This window comes from Acyrthosiphon pisum, chromosome A2 (genome assembly GCF_005508785.2).
Source record: "Acyrthosiphon pisum isolate AL4f chromosome A2, pea_aphid_22Mar2018_4r6ur, whole genome shotgun sequence".
Taxonomy (NCBI): domain Eukaryota; kingdom Metazoa; phylum Arthropoda; class Insecta; order Hemiptera; family Aphididae; genus Acyrthosiphon; species Acyrthosiphon pisum.
The window spans coordinates 58,144,627-58,171,266 of NC_042495.1; the positions used below are offsets into that span (position 1 = coordinate 58,144,627).

The window sequence follows — 26,640 nt, forward strand, 5'->3', positions numbered from 1 at the left end:
TTATATCCATCAATACACACATTTTTGCAGATTGGTGCAACTCTACCCGTTTTTGTGGCAACAAGTGAACGGTCTTTTTCTTGTCTTCGAAGATTAAAAACATATCTGCGCAACAAGACTGGTGAGGAGCGATTAAATGGATTGATGCTATTAAACTTATACAGAGACGTGGAAGTTACTTGTGAAGAGGTCATTGACATAATGGCAAAAAAACCAAGACGCATAGATCTCGTTTTATAATGTAAATTGACAAATTGTAATAATTAGTTATTAATTATTATCTATAATATTATGTAATAGGTATATTATATATGTATTATGTATTTATATATATAGTATAAGTGACTAAAATAAAATATAGAAAAGTGTAATACAGTATGAATAATATGATATTTATGAATACCTACTTTAAATTTTTTCAAAACCCCCCCCGAAATATTTTCCTGCGTTCGCCCCTGTTCTATTGCTATTAATGATAAATACATTTTCACTAAAAATAACTGATCCTATGCACTTCGTTACCCGTTAAATGTACCAACTCTATATGACTCAAACTTTGTTAAATTTTTATTTAATATTCGGTATATGGTGTTCAAAACTTATCCCCGTGCTGTTTGTACCCAACGTAAGTGTATATGATTTAGCTCCAGAGTATCAAAGTTATACCAAATTTGTCATTTTTACTTAATTCCACCTATGATGGAATAATATAACCAACTAATACAAAATCATAACCTAAACTAACCGTACTAACATCCGATGTATAAGAAGAAACCAAATTATAAGGCTTATAAGTTATATTATAGTATAATTTATATAATTATTTACGATTTTTTACGGGTAATGAAGTTCATGGGTTCTGCTATAAAAATATATAAGATTAATACCGCTAGAAACATTTCAACAGGTTTTTAATGACCGTTTTTATATTTACTTGCCGATCACATTAAACGAAAAAATGTCAATAAATAATTATACATATCATCGTTCAAAGGCAAAATAAACAACAAGTCACGGGCGAAGCTGTGATGGGTCGACTAGTATATTATATATTGCATATTATTTTATACAACGAACCTATTCATACAGTTCTATTTACCACGGTAGGTAATGACTCAAAAGTTAATAACAATAATATACGATATGTAATATATACCTATACTATTATAATTTATATGATTGATAAATACCTATATGATGTTTTCGGTAAAAATTACCTACCATATTACTAATAGTAAAATTAATTGCAACATAAGTATAATATCATAGGTAAAATACTAAAATATACTTAGTATTATAGGCTGGCAGACCGTTTTCGCATTAGGTAGGTATATAAATTATATAATAAATAATAGACAACCTCAATATTGCAGATGATTATATTATAGGTCATAGCTGTATTATAATATTATATTATGTATCTATTTAATTGTACCTACTTTCGTTATTATTTATAATTTTATATTTTTATCATTTGATAGTAAACGGTTGTGAAATTATAATAACTGTGTTGTACATATAGTAACCAGTTGATTCGCTGTTGATTAAAATATATGATGATGAGTGATGACGATAATATTATTGCGTTCGAAAACAGTGTTCAGTCATGTTTCGCCGTTTAAATTGCTTGCGCAGGACGCAGCGCTTTTACTCGTTTAATGTACCTAATTCTGTGTTTGGTCGCGAATCATTTGTTCAGCGACATATCGGACCTAATGGCTCCGACCAAAAGCAGATGCTAAAAGAACTTGGATATCAGGTATGTTTCGGGTGTACATACAAAGTGTAGCATATAGCTAATAGAAAAGTAGTTTCAATACCATATTTTTGGAAATAAATATATCTACTTTCTGTCTTAAGATAAAAAAAAAATTATTTTTTTTGTATTGTGGTCTACTTTTATTATAACTTGGTAGTTATTTGATTTTCGTTAAGTCGTTAAATATGTCTATTGACCATTGTGACATTTTTTTACCTATTTTAAAAATACAATAATTTAAACTATTTTTATACTATTTTTATTTTATTTTTTTTATTCAACTTAAACTTAAATTATATGAATCCGTAATGTATATTTTATAATTATGTATGATTGTATGATAAAATTTAATTTCGTATTGATTTTCAACAATTACTAAAATAACAATAGCGCCTATAAGACTATAAACATCAAATTAATATAAGTTACCTTGTCGTTTACCTTTGCAAACGAATTTCTTTAAATATTAAAGTAAGGTAATTGGTAATATAATATATAGGTGCACCTATATGTTTACATCTAAAAACTTTTTCAAAAGTAATCGTGCCTATTATTATTTCTACCATGTACTATATGTAGGTACCTACCTATACTTAACTAGGTACTTTTTTTATCACAACCAACTTATATAGAGTTTCCTTCGAATAAGAGATGTTTCCTAATTTATTATTAAACTGAAACACAGTTATATTGAAAACATACTGATTTCCTTTACTTTCAATATTATTTTTTAAACATTACTTACTGATTATAAGTACATATTAAAAAGACTTAGGAGAAAATCATAAATACTGCATATTATTATAAATTTGGTCAACCACAGATAATTTAAATACAGTTTATTGTTTTATATTACCTATGTTCAATTCGATTTTGATATTTTCGAAACATGTTGAGTAAATTGATTTAGGTATTATAAAATTATGAATCAGAATATAATTTTGATATTGGTATATATCTATTTTTTAATCATAAGTGAGATATAAACAATAAGTAGGTACCTAATTTTAAATGGTACGTAATTTAAATTTTTAATTAGATTATTCACTTTGTTTCATTATTATTAAGTGATGTCACTCATGTGTTGTGACTTGTGAGTTGTATATAATAATACTGCCAATCATTATAGTGGTAGGTACTGTCGTGCTGGACTTGAGTTATTATGATATGTTAATTAAGTACCTACTTTTCTTTTTTCATTAATCCATTGAACCTATAATGTATAGTAAATCACGACACCAGGCATTTGCGCAAATAGGGGGGGACTTTGTGGGACTTGGTCCCCCCAAATGTCGGTCGATTCCCCCCAGTTCAAAATCTAGTTATTAGTACTATTTTTTATACTCTGTGGTACTAAGCAATATGGCCTTTGGGAAGACGGGCTTGAGTCCCCCCAAAAAATTTAGTAAATTTGCGCTTATGTACTCACCAGGTTACTTTTAAGCCACAGCAAGGGTTAGATACCTGTTATGAATTGGACGTATCTAACTATTTAAAATGAAATAATCATTATGTTTTATACTTAGTCATTTTTATTACTATCGTACAAAATATAGTATTTTAATTAGTGTGTAGGTACTTATAGAATGTGATAAATGGATCGATGTCTTGTAAAACAATAGCAGTGGAATGACCACAAAAATATTCTATTCACATAAACATTCATTTACACAAAGATTGAAAGATCTAATGCTCATACTAATTATTTGAACTATATTATATGAAACAAATTATTATTTGAGCACGGCTAATCTGTTCCGTGTGCATTACAAGCCGTGCACGACAAATCTAAAGTATAGGACCTATTTATATAGTTATATATAGATTATAGGTACCTACATATTATATTATAGTCGGAATAATTCAATTTCTTTTATCGAACACCTGTAAAATAGTTATTCTTACCTAATTTATACTTATTCAAGCTCGAGTAGGATAAGTAGGATTTTTACCGAGTACCTTGAAAATAAAATTGTTAAACTCATATGGACCATAAATTGGTATTTTCAGAGTTTAGAAGACTTGAGCGAGGCCGTGATCCCAGATAGCGTTTATCTCCAGAAGACGCCTAATTTAAAATCGTCAGTTATTATAGGTATGTTATGTATTGTATCAAACAATTGATAACCTTTTGTTTATGCAGGAACATACATTTTTTGTTAATGAATGTATTAATGCATTCGTACAATTTACACATATTAAACGCAATATGTAAAATATAGACTAAAACAATTTGTTTTATTTAAAAAAAAAAAAACCACTCTACATTATGCCAATACTATCACGTGATTTATAATCACTAGGTATAGTTATAACAATTTGTATTATAATTTATTTTAATTGTTCCTTTTAATAGTGATTAATATGTAGTGAACAATACCACAATGTATACACTGTACATATTATATAATAAATTACAACATGAATTTATCAACCTATTAAAATTATAATATAAAAATAATAATAATCTGAGTTCAAAGTAAACTACAATACATAATACATATTAATATATCATATTTTTAAATACAAACATTATACTGTACATGTCAGTGGCGTTGAAGTACCATAGATGTATACATTATTATTTATTACAATACATATTACTATTATTTTAGATTCCGAACGAAGCGATGAATGTATTGGTTTTATAAATATTACAGTAATACCGATGTGGTTTTTTTTATTTGTTATTAGTCATCAGTCATCAGTCATCACATTTTTAGGGGGCAGTCAAAATGCTTCAATCTTAGACTTCAATATCTTTTCTAAAAGCTATGTGATTATAGTTAGTATCAAAATTAAAAAATCTTAGTATTTTTCTTAATAATTGGGAAAAACGAAAAGAAAAAATAGAGAAAATGGGAATTTGTACGAAAAATAAGTTTTTGATAAAATCGATTTTGTTATTTTGTTGTAATTCAAAAATGATTAATCTAGATACCTACTTAACATGTTTAGGTATATTAGAATTATCTATTCATGGTATGATTTAAAAAATATTTAGGTACAGACATTTTTTTTCCATAAATGCGCCAATTATAAAAATATCCACGTTTGGTCAAAATGCTTGAAAATGTAATACTAGATTCCTCTAAAGTTTGTTTTACTGGAATTAATATCGAATTATTTTATATTTATATGTGATTTGTTTTTGGCAAAAACTGGTTCAACCTTCCATATTAGGTACACTATTATACTAATATTAATATAAATGTTTTATAAAATATCCTTAGGAAAATAGACTAACAAACAGTGGCATCATTTCAGTTTATATGATGAGCAAAAGTTTCGACCAGACTATTTAACTGAAAAAAAAACCGATCAATTCGCTCACAAGCTTTTATTTCCACTTACAGATTTGTATTTCATTACGACAATACAATTCTCATCTAAATAATTTTCAATGTATTGTGGACAAAAAAAAACGTTGGGTCTTAATATAAATATATTATGCTGCAGGTAGGTACCTACCGCAGCAACGTAATTTGAGATTTTTTTGCAGAGTGGTTGAACAAATTTCAATACCTACTAACACGATTGTTTAAATCTAAATAAAAAAGTGTAAAATTTTGAAAACTATCAAAGATTTTTTTATAAATCACTGATAACATTTTAAGAGTGAATGTTTTGCTTTTAGAATTTGTATTGTGTGTGCAGTTGACATATACTAGCATTGGAATGAAAAATAATAATTTTAGAAATACAATTACATGGGCCCTAGCTATGCGTTTTGGCGGGTCCGGTTGAAACAGACGTCTCGTTGTAATTGGATGGAAAAGGAATCGACTAGGGCACTAGGCCCACCAAAACATTATATTATAGCGTGGCAACTATAATAAAATACACGGTCTTGACTCTTGATTTTATAAGGCCGTGATTAAAACTAATGGTAATTGTATTATGTTAGTATTATAAAATTTTAACGGACCCACCAAAAGGCTATAATTAGTGTAACAATGCTCAAAAAAGTATTATTGTTGTTATTCATTCTCGAATATACAAATTTTCGCAGGTAAATGTGTTATGTGTACCTACGACCTAGGTACCTATATAATATTCACATCTTTCCATTTGACAGAAGAAGGAGAAATTGGTATATAATTGGTTGTTCTCTCAAATAACTTAAAAATATTTTAATTTTATCTTCTTTTGCTCTGTTTAACTTATTATTACTTGTGTATTCTTGTTGCTTTCTTTTGTTGTTATTTGTTATATAGCGTTTAAATTGTAGTTTTTTTTATTAGGTACTCTCTATCTCTAACACAAGCTTTTAGCTTAAGAGAGATAGATAATCATGTAAAAGTTTTTATACTTAATTAATTTTTTGTAATTTAAGATGATTTCAATAATAATAAAGAAAAAGCACTTAGAAACATTCATATTATTATACAATTGGTACGTTACTAAGTTACTTCGCACAACAAACACACACACATCAATTATTATAAATCTTAATTATTATTGTAACAATAATTTCTCAGTAAGTACCTACCTACATAATATTATATTTCCTTAAAATATTTTTCCAACAACCGGCTCATAAGGGTTCTTTTAAAATCAAACAGGGGAAATGCCCACCATAGGCATAAAACAACTAGATAATATATTAATATAATATAGCCGTCTTTATACTACAGTAAAGTTGTGATTAATGTTGAAGTCAGCCGCCATTTATAAAGCAGGCAGTGTTGACATCTATTTTACATTTATTCATAATGTAGGTACCTACCTATACACTTTAACTACTGTGATAATATTGTTTTGTAGACATTGCCTGCTTTGTAAATGACGGCCGACTTTAATGATAAGAAGGAGGTGGCTATCTAGTTGTTGTATATATCATAACTTCTACATTTAGTAATTTCGTGGTATAAATCTATGATGCCCACCTTGCCAATCCAATCCCCCACAAATGACCCAGAATGCGGCCAGAAGTGTTTTTTCGAATTCAATGATTTAATTTTTAATTAAAATTTAACCCATTCATTATTGTGATCTACCCGCAAAGAATAGGTAGATTACATTAGAGATTATAGTAGATTACATAGAGGTACATTCGACACCTACTATAAAGCAGAGTGACTCCCCCAGTTTTTTCACTTATATTTTATTTTTATTTTCACTCAACTATAATCGTTAACATAATTATTTATAAAAAAATCGACGATGAGTGTACCTATGCTAAATAAACACATTATTTGTAATGAACTAAATGCATACATTTATACATATATGCCCCCATGTATACCTTCCGTTTAATACCTAAATATTATTATTTATTAGGTAGTGCTTGAATTGTCGTAGCATGTAGCCATGTAGGACGTGAGGGAACCTCCGACGTGAGTGACCGAGAGTCCCTCTTCTTTTTTCAAAAATATTTTAACGTGCTCTTTTTAATTATATTCTAATCAATAACTCAAATCAGTAATTTTAAATCTTCAGATACGTACATTTTTTTTTTTAATTTTGCATCCACATTCTAATAATTTTCCATATAAAGCACTATTTATTACCTACCCACTTCAAACAAAAATAATAAAATAAATCTACACACTGAATGCTAATAAATAAATACATTTCACAGATGAACAATCTCTAGCCACCTTGATAAAATCGATTGCAAGTAAAAATCAAATATGGAGAAGTTTCATTGGAATGGGTTACCACAACTGTCACACACCTCATGTCATTGTGAGAAACATGCTGGAGAATCCTGGATGGTATGCTCATTTTTTTCATTAATTTTTTAATGCTATATTTTGTATAACATGCATTTGTGCTTACCTACTATAGTTACTTTATCATTATTGATGCCTAAGACAGTGGCGTATACTTAACTTTTGTATGGGGGGATCAGTTGCAAACAAATTATTATGGAACAAAAATACCTAAACCTATGTATGTGCACATTTAAATACCTAATAAATGATAAAACATATATATATATATTCAATACATTTTATTTTAAATTCTACAAGTAGTTATAGAACAAAATTTAATTTTCTTTTTTTTTTTAGTCAATTCATCAATTACTTCTTCAGCGTACGTTGTAGGTATATCCATGTTAGTTGATAATATACAAAATTGATAATGTTTTGGTATAAATGCGTAAAAACCATCGTGCAATAATATTTCTTTTTCTAATGTATAGGAAAATGTATTATTATACGCACGGACATGCGGGCGTCGTCTCCGCCGCGTTGTCGCGTTGATATCGGTGACGGTGGCGACTGGCGACGGTCCGTGGCTGGTCTGCCACATATTATTATCTTATAATAATTTATTATACTTGTATCACGATTTAATCGTGACTTGTATATATAATATACATATTATCAAATATCACATAATACGATTATATGAATATGAAATAAATATATGATTACTGATTAATATTAAGTAAATTATTTTTAATTAATTGTTGAATGTGTTAAAATAAAAATTTACAAAAAATCCTTGCCATTTTTTTTCCTTGTAATTTCCTTACATTAAGTCATTAAGAACACTATTTTATAAAATTTAAAAAAAGGCCTATGGGGGGGATCTGACCCCCACATCCCCCCCTTGTATACGCCCCTGGCTTAAGAATAATCATATAGGCACCCATATTTAACATGACATTTTATATAATTCCTAAGGAAGTTATGATTTTTAAGTTAACATACATATTTGATATTATTACACTTAGGGACCTAACCTAAAGGCTACAAACTCTACCAACAATTACATCTAAAATGAATAACAAAAAAGTACGCAAAAAAAAATATATCTATCTTATAATTTGGCAGCGTCCTAATTAGCCATTAGGGTTAGGTTAGGTGTACCTAAGTGCACTTTCCCTATACACCCCCTCCATAGTAAGGCCCTTTAACCGTTTTACCAGCATGTTACTATAGATCTAATTCAATATTTTATAAAATGAGCCTGTTGTACAATATAGGTTGACTCCTTATACCCCTTACCAAGAAGAAATCGGTCAGGGTCGACTAGAGAGTCTACTGAACTTCCAGACATTGGTTGTCGACCTTACGTGTATGGACGTAGCCAACGCGTCTCTGTTGGACGAAGCCACGTCGGCGTCCGAAGCGCTGGCGATGACGTACCGACATAACAAACGCAAACGCTGGTTCGTTGCAGATAACGTACACCCCCAGACGTTGTCGGTTGTACGCACGAGAGCTTCTGCCCTCGGCATCGAAGTCCGATCCGGCGATCCGAACCAAGTGGACGACTTTAAATCGTATAGCGGAGTGTTATTACAGTACCCAGACACGTATGGTCATTTATCGGATTACGGGGAGATTGTAAATAAGGCTCACAATGACGAGGTTCGTTATACTATACTATAAGGCAGTGTTTCCCAACCTTTTTGTTATAGTGACTAATGAATTTAAATAATGGATAGGTGACCCCCTGTTTTACTTTTGTTTTTAATGAGTAGCATGCTATAATAATAATAATATAATAATTTATTATTACATTATAAACAAATAAAATTTAAATAAATTATATAAATGATTGTCTCCAAAATCCTAAGCGCTTGTGGAGGAGACGGTGGCACGTCAGGATCTATACTCTGTCCCAGGAGAGATTATGCTGCGGCCCGACCAAAATCGGGTTTCCTGCAGCGCGTCCCCACGTGACACCCTGCCATAGAAGAATCGATAGCAGGGTGACGTGGGATGATGCGCAATTTGCGGAATCGTGTTATAGCCAAAAAAGTTGTATTAAGCCCAAAAATGAATCTATGTTTAAAAAAAAATCAAGTAGGTATACCATATCACATTGCCATAATAATATAGTTAATATAATGCAATACTGTATTATCAATACTTAATTCTGTTAAATATTGGGTCAAGATCCAATATACGCTGAATAGGGTACCATTATAATTTTAATTTTAATTTTTTTTTATATATTGGTGGGCGTTGACTCAGTAGCACAATACATTTGATGGCGAAGCTAAACCCATCCTCCCAAATTGTTTTATGTTATCTAATATATAATTCAGTTTCTGCATTATAACACCTCCATTGATTCTTTTATGTGTACAGTCAATAAATCCCAGGGGGAAAGGGGGCAAGGGGCACGTTACCCTTAATAAATGTGGCCATTGGTAGATATAAATTGTAAACGCCTACAATCACTGTTGTGATGGTAATTATAATTTAAAATACCAGCTTACTGGTTAATTGGTACACTGAATATAACTGGTATATGCCGTATACAACTAATACCACGGAATACCAGTGGGTGAATTTCATTATTATTAATTTCACATATACCGCCATCTCTATAATCATTTATATCATAGACCTTAGTCGTGTGTGCCACGGACTTGTTGTCGCTTACTCTGATCAAAGCCCCCGGTGAATACGGCGTAGACATTGTCGTCGGAAGTAGCCAGCGACTCGGCACCCCGCTCGGATACGGAGGACCACACGCCGCGTTTATCGCATGCAAAAAATCTTTGATGAGACTGATACCAGGAAGGATGGTTGGTATCACAAGGTAGGTAACACCAAACGGCCATTTCTATATTCTGTATTGGGGAGAGCTATGGTTAAATGCCTGACACAAATCATTATTACAGATGTTATAACATATAAGTAGCGTATTTAGGATTTTTTCAAGGGGGGATATAACATTTTTAATTGACATTCGTCAGTTTACATATATTATATTCATATTATTATATACCTACGTCCTACATGTTGTATTGTGTACAAATTTAGGTATCGGTGGGGGGGGGTGTATGATTCCTATATCCCCCGTATAGATATATACCACTGATCTATATAAAATTTATAGGTACCCCATACTATATTTTATTATAAAATTGTCTTACTTAGTCACAGATTGTTTACATTGTACTTTTTGTAGGTGCCTACTTACTAAACCGTATTTGGCACTTGCCTATAATGTTAATTACTAATAAGAAATTATTATAATTACCAAATACCAATAATTAATACAATCAAATAAGAAACAATAATTGGTGGAATCCTCTTCCTTTTTTAAAATATTTATACTAAGCCGTAGTAGGTATTTTTACTTACTAACATAGCATTAACCTTAATAGGTAACTAAGGATAATAATGTTTAAAATATGTTTTACAGAAATATAAACTATATTATGTAATATTAGATGCAGTGTTTATTTTACTTGGATAATTTTTACTAATTATTTATGTTCATTGATTAATTTAGTAATAAATACAATTTTCGAATAATCTAAGCCCCATATCTCCTTAACCCATTACCATAGATATATTATGATCCTTATTCCTTAGTACACAAAGTTGTATAACTCAAAAACTGCTCATTCATATTTTGATCGTCAAAATTCTCAAAAAAAATATTTGCTGAATAATTAAAAGTGAAAAATGGGAGTTTCTATTTGAAAAACAGAAGTTTGTACTGTCACAGAATGATCCTTCAGTGGTATGAAATGCTTAAAAACTCACCCTGTATAAAATGTGAATATTAATTATGGAAAAAAACAATTTAAGCTTCCTAGCAAACTTCCAAGTCGTGTCTATCGTGTAATGCTATTAGGCTGGACTAACCCAAACTAGTTTTCCTAAATAAATAGGCCTAGACCCAACTCATGTATACGATAAAACATTTTAGAATCCAACACATAAACTCGATAAAAATATATAACGCGTTGCAGGGACCCAAATCATGACATTTTTTTAAATTTGATATCAAACTCGAGGTTGTCCCTAAAATTGTCCAGACTGAAATAATTTTAAACCTGCTTATTTTAAATATAACTGACAATGCGTATAATATTACATAACATGTACCTACTGTTTTATATTATTTGTACAGGGACGCAGATGAGGATAAGGCGTACAGATTGACATTGCAAACTCGGGAACAACACATACGTCGTGAACGGGCGACCAGTAACATTTGTACTGCCCAAGCTCTGCTAGCAAATGTAGTAGCTATGTATGCAGTCTACCACGGTCCTGTGGGACTGAGAAATATTGCCCAGAGAGTGCACAACTGTGCCGTGCTACTTAAGACAGCCCTTGACGAAATACCAGGATGCAGTACGAGCGATGGCATTTTTTTCGATACCTTGCACTTGAAAAGCACGATTTCTCAACAGAAGATAATCGAAAAGTGTAAAGAAAAACTGATCAACCTGAGGTTTTTCGAAGACCAATCTGTGAGGAGTATACCTTTATCTACGTTTTATTATAGTTCTATGCAAATGATACGGAGTTTATTTTAATTCGGTATTTTTCGTGTAATAGATAGGTATATCGCTGGATGAGACGGTAACTGCCGCAGACTTAAACGACTTGTTATGGATTTTCGGATCCGAAAAAAGTATAAATGAAGTAAGTATATACTTTTTATAATATTCATGTATAATTGTATAAATATATAAGCATATGGTTGTACATGTACAGGTGATTCAAATATTCGATAATATATTAAAATTAATTGGTTCTAGATTATATCTAATGATGAGGTTTTAGAAAAAAGTGTAAGTAAAACAATATTTAAGAGGACCTCGCAGTATTTACAACATTCAGTATTTAACGATCATCAATCAGAAACAAAAATTGTTCGATACATGAAACAATTGGAAAATAAAGACGTTTCACTTGTTCACTCCATGATTCCATTAGTGAGTGAAGTTATCGATTGGAAAGTATATAGAAATTAATTTAATTTAATTATTTTAGGGATCATGCACTATGAAATTGAATGCTACCGTAGAGCTGTTACCGCTTTCAGAACCTGGATTCATTAACATTCATCCATTTGTACCACCTGATCAAGTTCCAGGATACCATCAAATTTTACAAGAATTAGAATACGATCTCTGCCAGCTTACTGGTTATGACAAAATATCTTTTCAGCCCAATAGGTATACCTGCAATCTGCATGCATAAATAATATTTTAAATACTTGTATGAATTTCTAAAACACACTCTTAGCGGTTCTCAAGGAGAATTCGCCGGTCTTTGCGCCATAATGAAATATCATCAACACCGCGGAGATGAAGATAGAAAAGTGTGTCTAATTCCCACGTCAGCACATGGTACAAATCCAGCATCAGCACAAATGGCTGGAATGGATATTCAGTTGGTGAATGTGTCCAAAGATGGTTGCATTGATCTACAACACCTCAAAGATAAGGTATAAGATAAGATAGGTACCTTAATACCTATACTTTACGAATTATGGCTACCATATTATTTTGTACCTTAGGTCTTTATAGTACCTATAGGCTATATAGTTGTAGGTAGTAGGTATATAAGATAAGAGTTTATTTTTGTTACATAAAATATTAAAAATTTTTTCTTGTTTTTTAATTACTTATGTAGGTCAATAATTATAAAAATCAACTATCATGTATAATGATAACATATCCGTCTACTAATGGAGTATTTGAAGAATCTGTTATGGACGTATGTGAATTAATACATTCAAATGGTGGACAAGTAATTAAAATATAATGATTTTGAGACGATAAATATACAAAACTTAAATGATAATTCAAAATTAAGGTTTATTTGGATGGAGCTAACATGAATGCACAACTTGGATTGTGTCGACCCGGTGATATTGGAGCAGATGTATCTCATTTGAATTTACATAAGACATTCTGTATACCTCATGGAGGCGGAGGTCCTGGAATGGGGCCAATAGTTGTGTAAGGAATTAATAGGAATATATTATATAGTATATATATATATATATATTTATAGTTGATATAAATTTATAATTTAATGTAATATTACTTGTTGCTTAGTAAATCACACTTAGCTCCATATCTGCCAACTCACCCAATTATTCATAATGATAATAATTTAAGTTTGGGTACTGTTAGTGCTGCTCCTTATGGATCAGCTTCTATCATACCCATTTCCTGGGCATACATAAAAGTAATTATAGTTAAGTAATTACTTCTACAAAACATATATTATTAATAATACATTTTTATAGTTAATGGGCCCTCAAGGACTCAGGAAAGCAACTCAAGTAGCTATATTAAATGCGAATTATATGAGTAAAAAATTGAGTAGTCACTACAAAACATTATTTGTTGGTACTAAATGTGGATTAGTAGCTCATGAATTCATAATAGACTCCAGAGAATTTAAAAAAACTGCAAATATTGAAGCTACTGATATTGCTAAGCGATTAATAGATTACGGTCTGTACATATAGATATAATTTATAGAAGTATAAATATAATAGATTGTGATTATTTCTTAGGATTTCATGCTCCTACTATGTCGTGGCCGGTTGCTGGTACATTGATGATAGAACCTACAGAATCTGAAAGTAAAATTGAATTAGATAGATTCTGTAATGCTTTAATCAGTGAGTGAATTAATTAATTTAATTATTTTATTGAAAATTAAACATTTTTTTTTTTTTTTTTATATAATTTCTACTTATATAATTCATATTTAAGGCATAAGGGAAGAGATCAGACAAATAGAGAATGGTGTTGCTGATCGGGAACAGAATGTCTTAAAATTAGCACCACATACATTGAAACAGATTTGTAGTGATGAATGGAATAGACCATATTCTAGAAAATTAGCAGCTTATCCAATGGTAGTACAAATTTAAAATCTATATTATAATAACATAATATCCACCTAATATTTAATATTTTTTTATTAGGGATACGAGCAAAAAGTATGGCCAAGTGTAGGTCGCATTGACAGTAAATATGGAGATCAAAATGTAGTTTGCAGTTGCCCATTAGTATTTTAAACTTTATAAATACATCAATAATAATCAGAGAAACCAAGAACATGACAACAAAAAATGTATTTTAAACATTATTTTAAATACAAACATAATAGCTATGATTTTTAAACCGCAATACTTACCTATCTATAAATTATTGTCTATTGCTAAGTATTATTTATATTTTATATAAAGTAGGTAATAATAATCTTTCCTTCTATTGTTGAACACACCTGCAAAAACAAATCAAATGCACATCAATAAATTAATAATTTAAGTGTAACATTATTACATTAAAATATAGTAATGTACAATGATATATCTATCACAGATGTTTATATGGTACATACTTAGACACCTAGTACCTTTTCATGTTTTATTCTATCTATGACATAACAATTAATAGTATGTTAATGTTTTATATAGTTGCGGATGTAAGGGTTCAAATGTATCAGTAACATACTTACGAAATAGTAGTTTTTATCAACCTTATTAACCCTAGTTTGCAATAAAAAATTTATTTATTTTTGTTAAAAATTAAAAAAAAGTTAGTTATATATAATTTAGGTGGGCCCTAGTATCCATATTAGGAGAACCGTTACGTCATTAAAATGGATTTAAAAAACCAATAAGTAAAAATAGTAGGTATATAACTATACAATTTTTGCAGGTTTAAATTCAACACTGTTTTAATAATAACTATTACTATATTATTATTATATTTATTATTGTTCCTCATAAGATTAATATCCAACATCCAGTCAAAATGTCTCCGCGTGATCGCCAAAGTCTCTTTACTATATCTTCTGCACTTTCCAACCAGTCCAACCACTCACTCCAGCAAGAGTGCAAGACATCTCTATGCTACCTGTCAAATATGTCGCAAAATTCAAATAGGCGCAACTAGGGTTAAAATTCTGGGGGTTTACTACAGCCCACCTAATAAAACCATGAATTTAAAATAACCCATAGACGGCTTATATCTAAATCAATAAACAATATTTTTGGGACGGCTAAATCTTAGTCATGGGGGGCTAAGCATCCCCTAGTTGTGCCACTGGAAAGTCCTCTGAGCATTTTTATTTCCGTCTTCAAAATCCGCTAGTCACCAAATTATCATCTGCCACTACCATAGGTGACCCTCTAACGCAGTGAGGCTAAAAAAATTGGGACAACTGTCCGTTCTTAGGACAAGCGGGGTCCACACAATTCGAGGGCCTAAAATTGTAGATTTATTTAAACAAAAAAAAAGAATTAATTAAATGTAGTATAGACTAAAAATTAAAATACTGGTAATTATTTGTACAAGTATAATTTATTAGTATATAATAAAAAAATTAAAGAAATAATTGGGCCGTGCCCTCCACCCTACCGCTTTAGATGAAGTATGTTATACGAACACTCGATTATTTAAATCACGGAACACATTGAAAATATCAAAATAATAATCCTGATTTGAAGTTTAAAATTCTTATTCCGTGAGTATACAAAACAGAATCTATGGTAAAGATACATTTTATCATCTATAAGACATGTTATTATAAACATTTGATCAAATTTCAAGTATCTACTGTTATTTGTTTTTTGAAGTACAAACAAAATATGAAAATCAATTTAGTTGAAAATTGTTTTTGCATAAAAATTTCAGTTTTTCCTTAAATTTGTTTTTTTTTTTTTGATTATTTTGAAAATGACTGGACATTTTAAACACTCAAAGAACAAACTTCATCCAATTTTCTTCCAGAAACCACCCTCTTAAGTTCAAAATCAAAGCATTTTTACTGCTCCAAAAGGTATCCACACAAAAAATAAACATTGTAAAACAAATCGCTCTGCGTAGAGTCCAAAAGACAAAATGTGATCACACAATTTATTTTATTGAGTTATTATTGAAATAATAACTTTCTTGAATGTTTAAATTAATTTATTAGGTTTTTTTTTCTTAGTAAGTTGTGTATTTTAATAGAAATGAAAATTAAATAATAATTAAGTGTTCAGACATAAATGTTTTGTATTTCTTATTCCTTTTAGATATCTACAATTTTTATAACTAAGATATTAACAATCTGCTATTTTCCTTATAAATTACTATCTAGTATAACACATTAAATTAAATTTTTAATACCAACTCTTCTTGTTAAATATTTAGGAATATAAACAATTTATTTTAAAAGTTGAAATTTGCTTACTTATTTAATAAAGAATAACAATATGTAATTCGTTTAGTAATACAAGTTTATTTTATTTAAATTAAAAAATTCAATTTATAATAATTTTAATAGTTATAATAATATGAAACATGTCAATCTTTTTAATCGAATGTATGACAATAATGTTGGCCAGCCAAATTGTTCACAACCTCTATTCTAAGCTGCCAATTTGTTGTATTAATTACAAAAATGTTGCATGACTAGATGTAAAAAACTAAATAATAGAGATTCATGTACTTTGTTCTTATATAAAATTATTTTTGAGCAAAATAATAGATAAAAAAAAATCTACAATAAGCCTAATGTTAATAGTGCAATGAACAAAATAAAAATAAATGAGAATTAATTTAAAATATAAAAAGGCACTACATTGTCAACCGAGGAAGACAGTTTATTAATTTTGTACTGTTTATAATATTATAGTCATGCGTGGCAATGGAAAAGTAAAATGCTTATATTTTCAAAAGTATAAAATTAACCGTTTAAACATATCTTTGGTAAACAACAATATTTAACTAAATGGCACTGATTTTGGTCTTGGTTTTAAAGCTAACATATAAAATCATGCCATAGATTTGAATATAAGATTCGAAAATTAAAAAATTAAAAAATGAAGGATGAAGTGTCTGAACAACCCTTTTAAATTTTTATACAGAGGTAGGAATACAGCTGTTCTCTTCAGTCTGTCGTACTAAGCTATAGTGCATTTCCTTTGCTGGTGTTTGAGTGGTACTGGTCGTAAAACGGCTCTTACGGCTTCATCAAATACCTTGAGGATTCACAAGAATATTTTTAATATCGCAGAATAATTAGGTTCATCAGAAACTACAAATTACTTCACTTACCAGTTTTAATCCTCTTTGAGTCAATGCAGAACATTCGAGATATTTTACAGCTCTTATTTTATTGGCCAACTTTTGTCCCTGTTCACGTTTGATTGGGGACAGTCCTTGTTCAGACAAAACATTTAATGTTTCTTTGTCTTCTCTTAAATCTATTTTCGTGCCAACTAAAATCATAGGAGCATCTGGACAGTGATGTTTAATTTCCGGATACCATTTGGAAACCACATTTTCAAAAGAAGATGGACTAGCAACACTAAAGCAGACCAAAAATACGTCAGTCTGAAAAAAAAAAATTAAAACAACAGTTGTGATAATCAATAAGCTAAGTAACAAAAGTTAACCTGTGGATAGGAAAGTGGTCTTAGACGGTCGTAATCTTCTTGGCCAGCCGTATCCCATAGACCAAGGCTGACAGGAATACTGTCAACCACCATGGGTGCAGAGTAGTTATCAAATCTATTGAACAACAATCAATACTCAATAATATTGTTTAGCATGTTGTTTTTAATTGTTTGACGGTTAAATACTTACACAGTAGGTACGTATTCTCCTGGAAAGCTGTCGGTAGTATACGATATTAACATACAAGTCTTGCCCACTGTACCATCGCCAACAACCACACACTTAATTGGTCGTCCTGCTGACATATTTTGATTTTGAATTTTTTATTTTATTTTCTATGTTGTCTGTTCAAAATCCCAATGCACAATCTGTTTGTATTTCAAACTGGAATAAATTATATACATTTAAAATTCCGAGAACTCGCTGTATAGAAGCCAGCACTTAACAATACTTTTTATCGGTTAAAAAGCCACTAAATACAATAGGCACGACCAATATCAATTACATTTAATTAGTTTAATGATTAGCAAATAAAAAAATAAATTAGAAAATTTACTTGCTATTATCATTTGTTATTTTATTTATCAACATTGGTGGGCAGTTATCATTGTAGAATTGGCTATAATTGGTTGTTCGTTTGAGGTTACATAGATACAACTTTACAACGGCCCTACCACAGATTAAATACACACAGGCAGCTGGCAAACAGGCCCTACGGCATAGACATATTAATAAATTATATTAATATCTCTATGCCCTACGGGCTACGGCCTACAGCAGCAGCTGTTGTCAAATGTTAATGTATATTTTATTATTATTATAATACATTGCGAGACGCTAAAATACGAATTATTCAAGATATTATTATTGATATATAATAACAATTGTTATTTATATTTGATATTATACAATCATAGTGGAAGACGGAAGTGGACACCCTACTGTGACCAAGTCCTACGTAATAATATAATATAATAACAATTATTTTCATGAAATCTGTGCTAAGTAAGAACAAGAAGCCTAATATTATACCGATTAGTTTATCCACCGCCTCCTAATGCCCTAATTTATTTATTATACTTCATCGAATTCTAAATGGATTTCTTGATTTAAAATATTATTTTCTAAAATATAAAAATATATTCAATAAAAAAAAGGTGGGTAAGTGGATGTCGCTCTGTTGTAGAGTAGGTTACAAGTGGGTCACTGTATAATGGATGGTATTAAATTTGAATTCAATGCTATAATATCATTGTATAAGAAAAACGATTCTGAGCGGAGACTGAATCTAGGTAGAAATTCACTAGACTAAACCTATATGAAAAATAATACACCGGGATTTTTGGACCATATCATTTACATGGTTCATTATCCCGGTGCGGGATAATGTGGGATAATTTTAAACCGGTTTAATCTAGCGAATTTAGAGAGAATAATAAGATCAACTAGAAATTCGCTAGACTAAACCGGTTTATTATATACTTATATCTATGGTATTAAAAAAAAATTGACCTATAATAAATTCCAGATTAATCATATCACAATATCCATTAGGTACTTATAACGCGTTATACATCAACAACAAACCGTGATACTATCATATATATAATATAATATCATACTTTAGAAGTTTCAAATACCCACGAATAATATTATACAATCACGACAAAATAACTAAAATAGTTATTCCAGGTTTTTTAATATGTAATTTCGTCCAAATTTGAACTTAAAATTACTGTAAAAATAAACTGTGCTTATGTATTTTTTTGATTTTTTGGTAACAGAATTAACTATTTACGTGGAATCTTGTTTTAAATTGTCAATCCTTAGGTATAAAAGTTGAACATTTTATAAATTTTTTACTACAAAATAATTATTCAATTTTAAATTCGATAAATTTTGTCAAAATTTGAACTTCAAATGCTTATAAAAAAAAATTGTGCCTATGTATTTTTAATATTTGTCAACTGCTATTGTAACAATATATTGACTTTCTTGTAGACATTTTTTTTTTTATAAAGGTAGACAATATTATGAGGAATCTTGTATTACACTTTTAAATCTTAGATTTAAAAATAAAAATTTTTACGAATTCTTAACCCAAAATAATTTGCTAATTTTCGTGATTTTTACATATTTTGTAAATTTTTGAACTTTAATTGCTTATAAAAAAAAACAGTGACTAAGGATTTTTAATATTTTTCAAATATCATTGTAAAAATATAGTAGGAGTTAAATTTTGACCTCCCGAATGCACCAACTAGATTCACTTTCCCACCAAACAAGATACTGTTGAAGAAAATCGAAGCAGTTTTACTTCCCCAAACCTTGACGACAGACACAAAAATAAAAATAATTAAAAAATAAAAAAAATAAAAAAACACGCATCATTGTAAAATCAATACATTCATCGTTCCACTCAGAATCTAAAATTGTAAAATTGAAAATGTTCGTTTAATATTTTAAAAAATGTATGGTGTATAGAAAATAAAAATATAAATATGCAGTGAAATTTTCATGTATCTACAGTGTTATTTGTTTTTGAATTACAATAAAATAAGAAAATCGCTACATGAGAAATTGAGTGAATATCCAATGTAAAAAAAATATGACTTCAAATGCTCATAAAAATAAATTGAATTTGACATGCTTGTAGACAGTTTTTTTTTTTTTTTGATAAAGGTAGACAAACTTATAAGAAATCTTGTATTATATTTTCAAATCTTAGATTTAAAAAAAAAAAATAGTTTTTATGAATTTCTAACTCAAAATAATTTGCACATTTTCGTTAATTTTTCGCATTTTGTCAGGATCTGAACTTTAAATAAAAAATAATTGCGACTATGGATTTATAATATTTTTTAAATATCATTGTAACAATATATTAGGAGCTTTGTATTTCATTTTCATGCTTTTAAACTCAAAAAATAAAATTTTAATTAATATTAGTTGGTGACAGGTGTTTAGTATCGTATATACTGTTACCTCCCATCACGGACTACTACACGTAGTCCGTGCCTCCCATCAATGATATCACTGTATAGTTTTGTTAAATAAATTTTTTTTTTTTAAGAAATACGGTACTAATTGAACTAATTTTGACCAAAAGTTAATCAGCATTCACATATAATATTACATAATAATAATATACGTATATCCATTATCCATATACTATTGTTAGTATGAATCCCCCTCTCCACTTGAAGGGCGGTAGATTGATGGATAAGAATACCAATGAAGGTGGCAACTAAAATATAATTTTCAAGTTTTATAGAATTGGGAGAAATTTGAAAAACCAGTACCGGGCCCCAAAATAAATTACAATATAATTTATCACAAGGCGTTTTGGACGCAACCGAACGTACGGAGATCCGTCATTCGTGATATTAGCCGATAGTGACGTAAATTAATGGAACGGACAAAAGTGGTAATACGTTTGGTTGATTATGAGGTTTTAAACTAAAGGAGCTTACTGAGACAAAAAAATTATAAGTAAGTAAACTTTGATAAGGTGTTCTTCAATTTTTTCTCTCAGAAACTATTGAAAATGTAAACATGACCAACAATTCTTTAAAATAAAATGTTAACTTCATACAAATGGTTACTATAATACCACAGAATAACGTTATTCTGTGTTAATACTATTTTATATAATCATAATATTATCATTAAATTTGTAGTACGGTATACACTATACCTAGTTTTGAAAATTAAACAGTATACTGTGTACAGAATAATATTAATATACAATAATATTATGCAAATGTTTTTTCAATAACCTAATAGGAAATATTAAATATTTTGATAATTATTGTTTTTCTTATTTTAAAAAAAAAAACTTACTTATTATACTGTGTAATTTTATTATATTATTGATCATCATATTATTCAATTTATTCAATTTATTCAATTTATTCTTAATAATAGGCGTAAATAACTAGTATGAAAATATAAATATTTATTAAATAATGAAAGCACAATAAGCTCACTATAAATTAATAAATTGTTTTTAAAAGATAAAATTAAAATTAAAAATAATTATTTATTTGTATATTATATTTATAAGTTAATAAATAATAGAAACACTTAATAAAGGAATGATAATATAATTCAGTTTGGTGTACACAAACAATATTTAGTTTTAATTTTTAAAAGTTGACATTTTTAGTCAAGTGTAAATATTCTAGCAGATATATCGCTAACCATCCAGTTAATGCCTTCCAACAAGTTTTCCCCAGTATATGCACTACAATGTATTATTTTCCAATGGTGAGTTTTAATACGATCTAATTGCAATACCTAAATTTAAACAAATGAACATAATACATATTATAACATATTGATTAATTATTTTACAGGTTTTTTAAGTTATATTTCTAAAATATACCTCTTTTATTTCTTCTGATGATAAAGCTCCTGGTAAATCTTGTTTATTTGCAAATATCAATAATGTAGCTCCAGCCAATCTCTGAAAATATATTGTATATAAATCTGATAAATTTATAAATCATATTTAAACATAGCTTATCAATGGTGAAATCAAGAAAACATTGTAAAATTTTTAAAAAAATATCATACAATATTTAATTTGTAACTTAATCAAGGGGTTCGGGAACCAACATCAATTTGCTGTCAGTATCTTTCATACGTGTAACATAGTAAAAATTACTCATTTAGCTTACATTAGAATGATTGATAGATTCTACAAATTCGGTATCAAGTCTATATGAGATTGGTCAGATTACTTTATTGAATTTCACTCCCTAATTACCAAATAAATTATTATTTATTATTTAAAAAGTAACTAAAATTAAATTGAAAAAATGGCCAAATTGACCTCATATACACTTCATACTAATTTCAAACCTGTTATTATAATCTTTATCGCTTTACTACATCAATATTTCCAAAGGAAGTCAAATTAATAATTTTTACTTTTTACTATGTTTCATGTTTGAAGTGTGAAGTCGTGAAGACAGACACAACAAATATTCCAATTCCGTTTATGGTAGGTATACTCTGTCCAGCAAGAGAACGCGCCAATTCTGCACATCTCTCCACATCACCTTGCTGTCGAAACCGGTTCCCTAATGGCAGGGTGTTGCGTGGGGGGAACCAGTTTTAGTCATTGCGCAGCGTATTCTCTCGCTGGACAGACTATAAATTACCATAATTTCCTGATATTTTGGGAGATGCTACCAAAATCCCTTGCTAAGCATGTTCACTCCTGTAGCTTTTATTTTAAAATACCTCTTCTTCAATTAAACTATGCAATTCAGTAGTACAATCACTTAGTCTTCTTTTGTCAGCACTGTCAACAACCCATATAAGGCCATCAGTACTTTCAAAATAATTACGCCAATATGATCGCAATGACTTTTGACCACCAACATCCCACACATTCAGTTTATAACTGAAAAAAATGTAATGAATCTCTTGATAAAAAAAAAAAAAGTAAAATTATATAATATATCATTTTAATACCTATCAAAATTTATAATTTAGTGAAAACTATGAAAAATACTTCTTCATAACTCATTACACGAATAGCAGAGTTGTACTAAGGAATATTGTACCCCAGGGGTCAAGGTACACAATGAAATAGCGTCCCATTTCCATTAAAATTTAACGACATAAACTTATAAGATGTCAAAAGAGTAAGTGACATAGTCAGGTAATCTTACACAATACTATAGTTATGAGCTCTTCAAAATTTTGGGCAGTTACTTGTTGGGACCTGCATTAAAATTTTCTCTTAAATTGTAGCCTAGGCTTTTTTATCGTACGTAATTTTTTATCCTACTTATGTTTGGGACGCAAGCACACAACTAGTATGTAGCCAAAATTTTACTTTTGACACTCACTTTATATGTTTTATTTTCATGAATATTTTTCTAAAAGGCACATGTTAAATTTTAGAAAAAAAAATGTATTATTGGTATTAGATACTTTGAACATCAAGCACTGGTGCCCCTATATGGGACATACAGTTTGGCACACACAGTTTGGAAATTTTCCTGTTAACACCACTGCAGAAAATTATACTCATGTTGCCCTCCCTAGATGTTTGGGATTAAATAATTTAAAGTATAACACTAGTATTTTAATTAATTACCTTTTATGATCTAAAGTTTTAATGTTAAATCCCAATGTTGGTTCAATTGTATTCGTTGGCTCTCCATTATACTTTTTTAATATAGTTGTTTTTCCAGCATTATCCAAACCTCTGATTAAGTAAGGATATTAAGAATAAATAAACAATATTTAACTTTTTAAATAATACATTATTTACAAAATTATAATTACTAGGTACTACCTATATCAATTAGGTATTATGATTTATGTATAAACACAAAACCAGTTGTCTCCTTACATATTATTATTTAGTTATTTATGTAATAAGTATACTCAATAAGTTAGTAAATTCAGTGAACATTGCCATAAATAGTCATAAAGGGTAATTTAAAAATAATTAATAATATTTATGTTTTTTAAATAAGGATACAAAATTAAGATTCTCATCTCTTTTTCCTTCTGTTTCATTTTCTTCAGAACTGTCATCAATCCCATTTTGTACGAAAATATGAAATATGTTTATAGCTCAATATGTTTGAATATTAATCTATAGTCTATATACTTAACAACTTTATTAATTTACACATACATACGTCACTTGTAATATTATTTAATAAGTTATTTTGAAATTTTAAACCAAAGAATGAGAATTATTTATAGTCTATATAGGTCTATACTCTATCGTCTATGATTATGATTGTGCCTTGACGTGCCCACAGACATTTGGAAAACAGATTAAAGTGATTGTGACTGTGGCCCACATTGTTCTATGCCCCAATTAAAGATAAATACTATCTTTATTCTTATCTATATCAGCTGTAATAATAACCACGGACTAAGATATAATGGACTGGCATCCAAACAATTTCGGTGGATCCAAGGTGTATTGATATCAATACACCTTGGTGACAACTGATATAATTGATAAGATTTGTATATTATTTCTGTTTTAAATATGAATTGATAGCGGTCGTGGCTGTGAACTGTGTAAACACCCAAGTACCCAACACTGTACAGTGTTAAATATAAATTATTTAACTTAAAATTTTAAAGGATAACATTTTTGTTCTAAGTGTCAATATTATATTTTGTTCACAAAGGCCTATAGGATTTATCTAAGTAATCGTATTTACGTAATTATTTAAAATTATATGTCCGAAATTATTTGCTTTATATTATTCTGGTATGGACCGATTTGAATATGCTAAGCCTGATCCAGCAGAGACCGTTCTATGGCGTCACAACAATATCACTTTGTATGATGGCAATTACAAAACTTCGTTTCACCGTGGTAATATTATCTTAACTGCCACTCACCTTTTCTGGATGTCTGGCGATGCGTGGTTGTCTTTACAGCTCCGTTACATAGTGTACATTGAATCTACAGTTACTGACACTTTATTTGGTTCAAAAACTAAAACAATTCTTGTTCATTTATTACCCTCTGATAATAAAAATCCAGGCCCTGTTTCTTGTGCCAAAGGCGAGTACATCAAACTTGATTTTAAGGACAAAATTCCTGATGGATTTTTTGATGTATTTCAGAAAACTGTTGAAGAAAAAAAGTGGTCTGTTGGCAAGATTACTCGTCAAATTAGAACAGGAATCGGAGGGATTGAAAAAAATATTTATGAAAAACAAAAAGCATCTGATATTAGTATAACAGATGCTTTTAAAGACTTAGACAGACTTATGATTACAGCTAAAGATATGGTATCATTAAGTAAAAACATTTCTGAAAAATTAAAGAAAAACAAGGAGCTATTAGTGATGATGAAACTGTGCGCTTCAAGTCATACCTTTTAGGTCTTGGGGTTGATGACCCAGTTACTAGATCATCATTCACTGATTCAAACGCATATTATACCACACTTTGTAAAGAAATAATCAAAATTATTCAAGTTTCATTAGAAGAAGTTGGTGGTACAATGGCCCTTGCAGAGGTTTATTGTCGGGTAAATAGAGCTAGAGGATTAGATCTTTTATCACCAGAAGATTTAATGCATGCGTGTTACATGATGAATACTGACCAATCATCGCCTATAAAACTAAGAAAATTTGATAGCGGAGTATTAGCTTTACAATCATCTTTATGTGATGAGTCTGTTGTATTGAAAAAAACTGTTGAAGCATTACAAGAAAATGGATCATTAAGTGCACAAGAACTGTCAACGTTAATTGGAGTACCAGTTGTATTAGCTAAGGAGTATTTGTTATCTGCCGAAAAACATGGGAAGTCATGTCGAGATGAAAGTATTGAAGGTCTAAGATTTTATCTCAATAAATTTTTAGATGAATACATGTAAAATAACAATTTCAAAATGTTGATCAAGAATATTATATTTTTACTAACACCCTACGCATATTATATTTTTTAATATTAAATATAATTAGTTTATAATTAAATATTTATATTCAATATGAACAACCTGATATGTAAAAAAAAAAATGAGACTGTGCTTGTTAAAATATAAAATTATTAGAGAATAGTAAGTTATACCTAGTTAATAAATTATGATTATTTATTAAATTTTTTTAATTTTTGATTTAAGAGGACGCTATAATCGCATGTGTTGTCTCCGTCTTACAAATGTAGTTACAATTTTAAGTGTCATAACGATAAATTATATTATATTACTGACTTCATAAATAGTTATCAAATTTTAAAATATTG

General features: G+C 29.3%; 4 protein-coding genes across 6 annotated transcripts; 2 read left to right on the forward strand and 2 right to left on the reverse strand.

Annotated features, from left to right (window-relative positions):
- The first annotated feature begins 1,563 nt into the window (after nt 1–1,563).
- On the forward strand, nt 1,564–14,853 carry LOC100164013 (glycine dehydrogenase (decarboxylating), mitochondrial). 3 transcript variants are annotated; one of them, XM_001943161.5, is made up of 17 exons: nt 1,564–1,759; nt 3,770–3,854; nt 7,344–7,479; nt 8,700–9,087; nt 10,074–10,270; nt 11,597–11,942; nt 12,031–12,117; nt 12,234–12,410; nt 12,469–12,653; nt 12,724–12,925; nt 13,114–13,230; nt 13,297–13,442; nt 13,542–13,674; nt 13,736–13,946; nt 14,009–14,116; nt 14,211–14,356; nt 14,426–14,853. In XM_001943161.5, exons 1-17 carry the CDS (start codon nt 1,607–1,609, stop codon nt 14,516–14,518), a joined length of 2,910 nt encoding a protein of 969 aa, XP_001943196.1. In that variant the 5' UTR covers nt 1,564–1,606; the 3' UTR covers nt 14,519–14,853. The 3 variants fall into 3 exon arrangements, with proteins under 3 accessions (XP_001943196.1, XP_008184615.1, XP_029346692.1); XM_029490832.1 differs by lacking the exon at nt 1,564–1,759 and adding an exon at nt 5,397–5,648; XM_008186393.3 differs by lacking the exon at nt 3,770–3,854 and having other exon boundaries at nt 1,621–1,759.
- A 1,855-nt stretch (nt 14,854–16,708) lies between these two features.
- LOC100163291 (ras-related C3 botulinum toxin substrate 1) lies at nt 16,709–18,451 on the reverse strand. Its single transcript, XM_001942968.4, has 4 exons — nt 18,081–18,451; nt 17,891–18,005; nt 17,550–17,828; nt 16,709–17,473 (listed from the first exon to the last, which is right to left on the reverse strand). Exons 1-4 carry the CDS (start codon nt 18,194–18,196, stop codon nt 17,396–17,398), a joined length of 588 nt encoding a protein of 195 aa, XP_001943003.1. The 5' UTR covers nt 18,197–18,451; the 3' UTR covers nt 16,709–17,395.
- A 3,530-nt stretch (nt 18,452–21,981) lies between these two features.
- On the reverse strand, nt 21,982–24,726 carry LOC100165362 (ADP-ribosylation factor-like protein 2). Its single transcript, XM_001942862.5, has 5 exons — nt 24,397–24,726; nt 24,007–24,117; nt 23,142–23,304; nt 22,279–22,359; nt 21,982–22,190 (listed from the first exon to the last, which is right to left on the reverse strand). The coding sequence occupies exons 1-5, from the start codon at nt 24,459–24,461 to the stop codon at nt 22,056–22,058; spliced, it is 555 nt and encodes a 184-aa protein (XP_001942897.1). The 5' UTR covers nt 24,462–24,726; the 3' UTR covers nt 21,982–22,055.
- A 193-nt stretch (nt 24,727–24,919) lies between these two features.
- On the forward strand, nt 24,920–26,347 carry LOC100166056 (vacuolar protein-sorting-associated protein 36). Its single transcript, XM_008186406.3, is given in 2 exon segments — nt 24,920–25,716; nt 25,719–26,347. Coding segments are annotated over 2 exon segments (1,119 nt in total). The 5' UTR covers nt 24,920–25,151; the 3' UTR covers nt 26,273–26,347.
- Nucleotides 26,348–26,640: the final 293 nt, after the last annotated feature.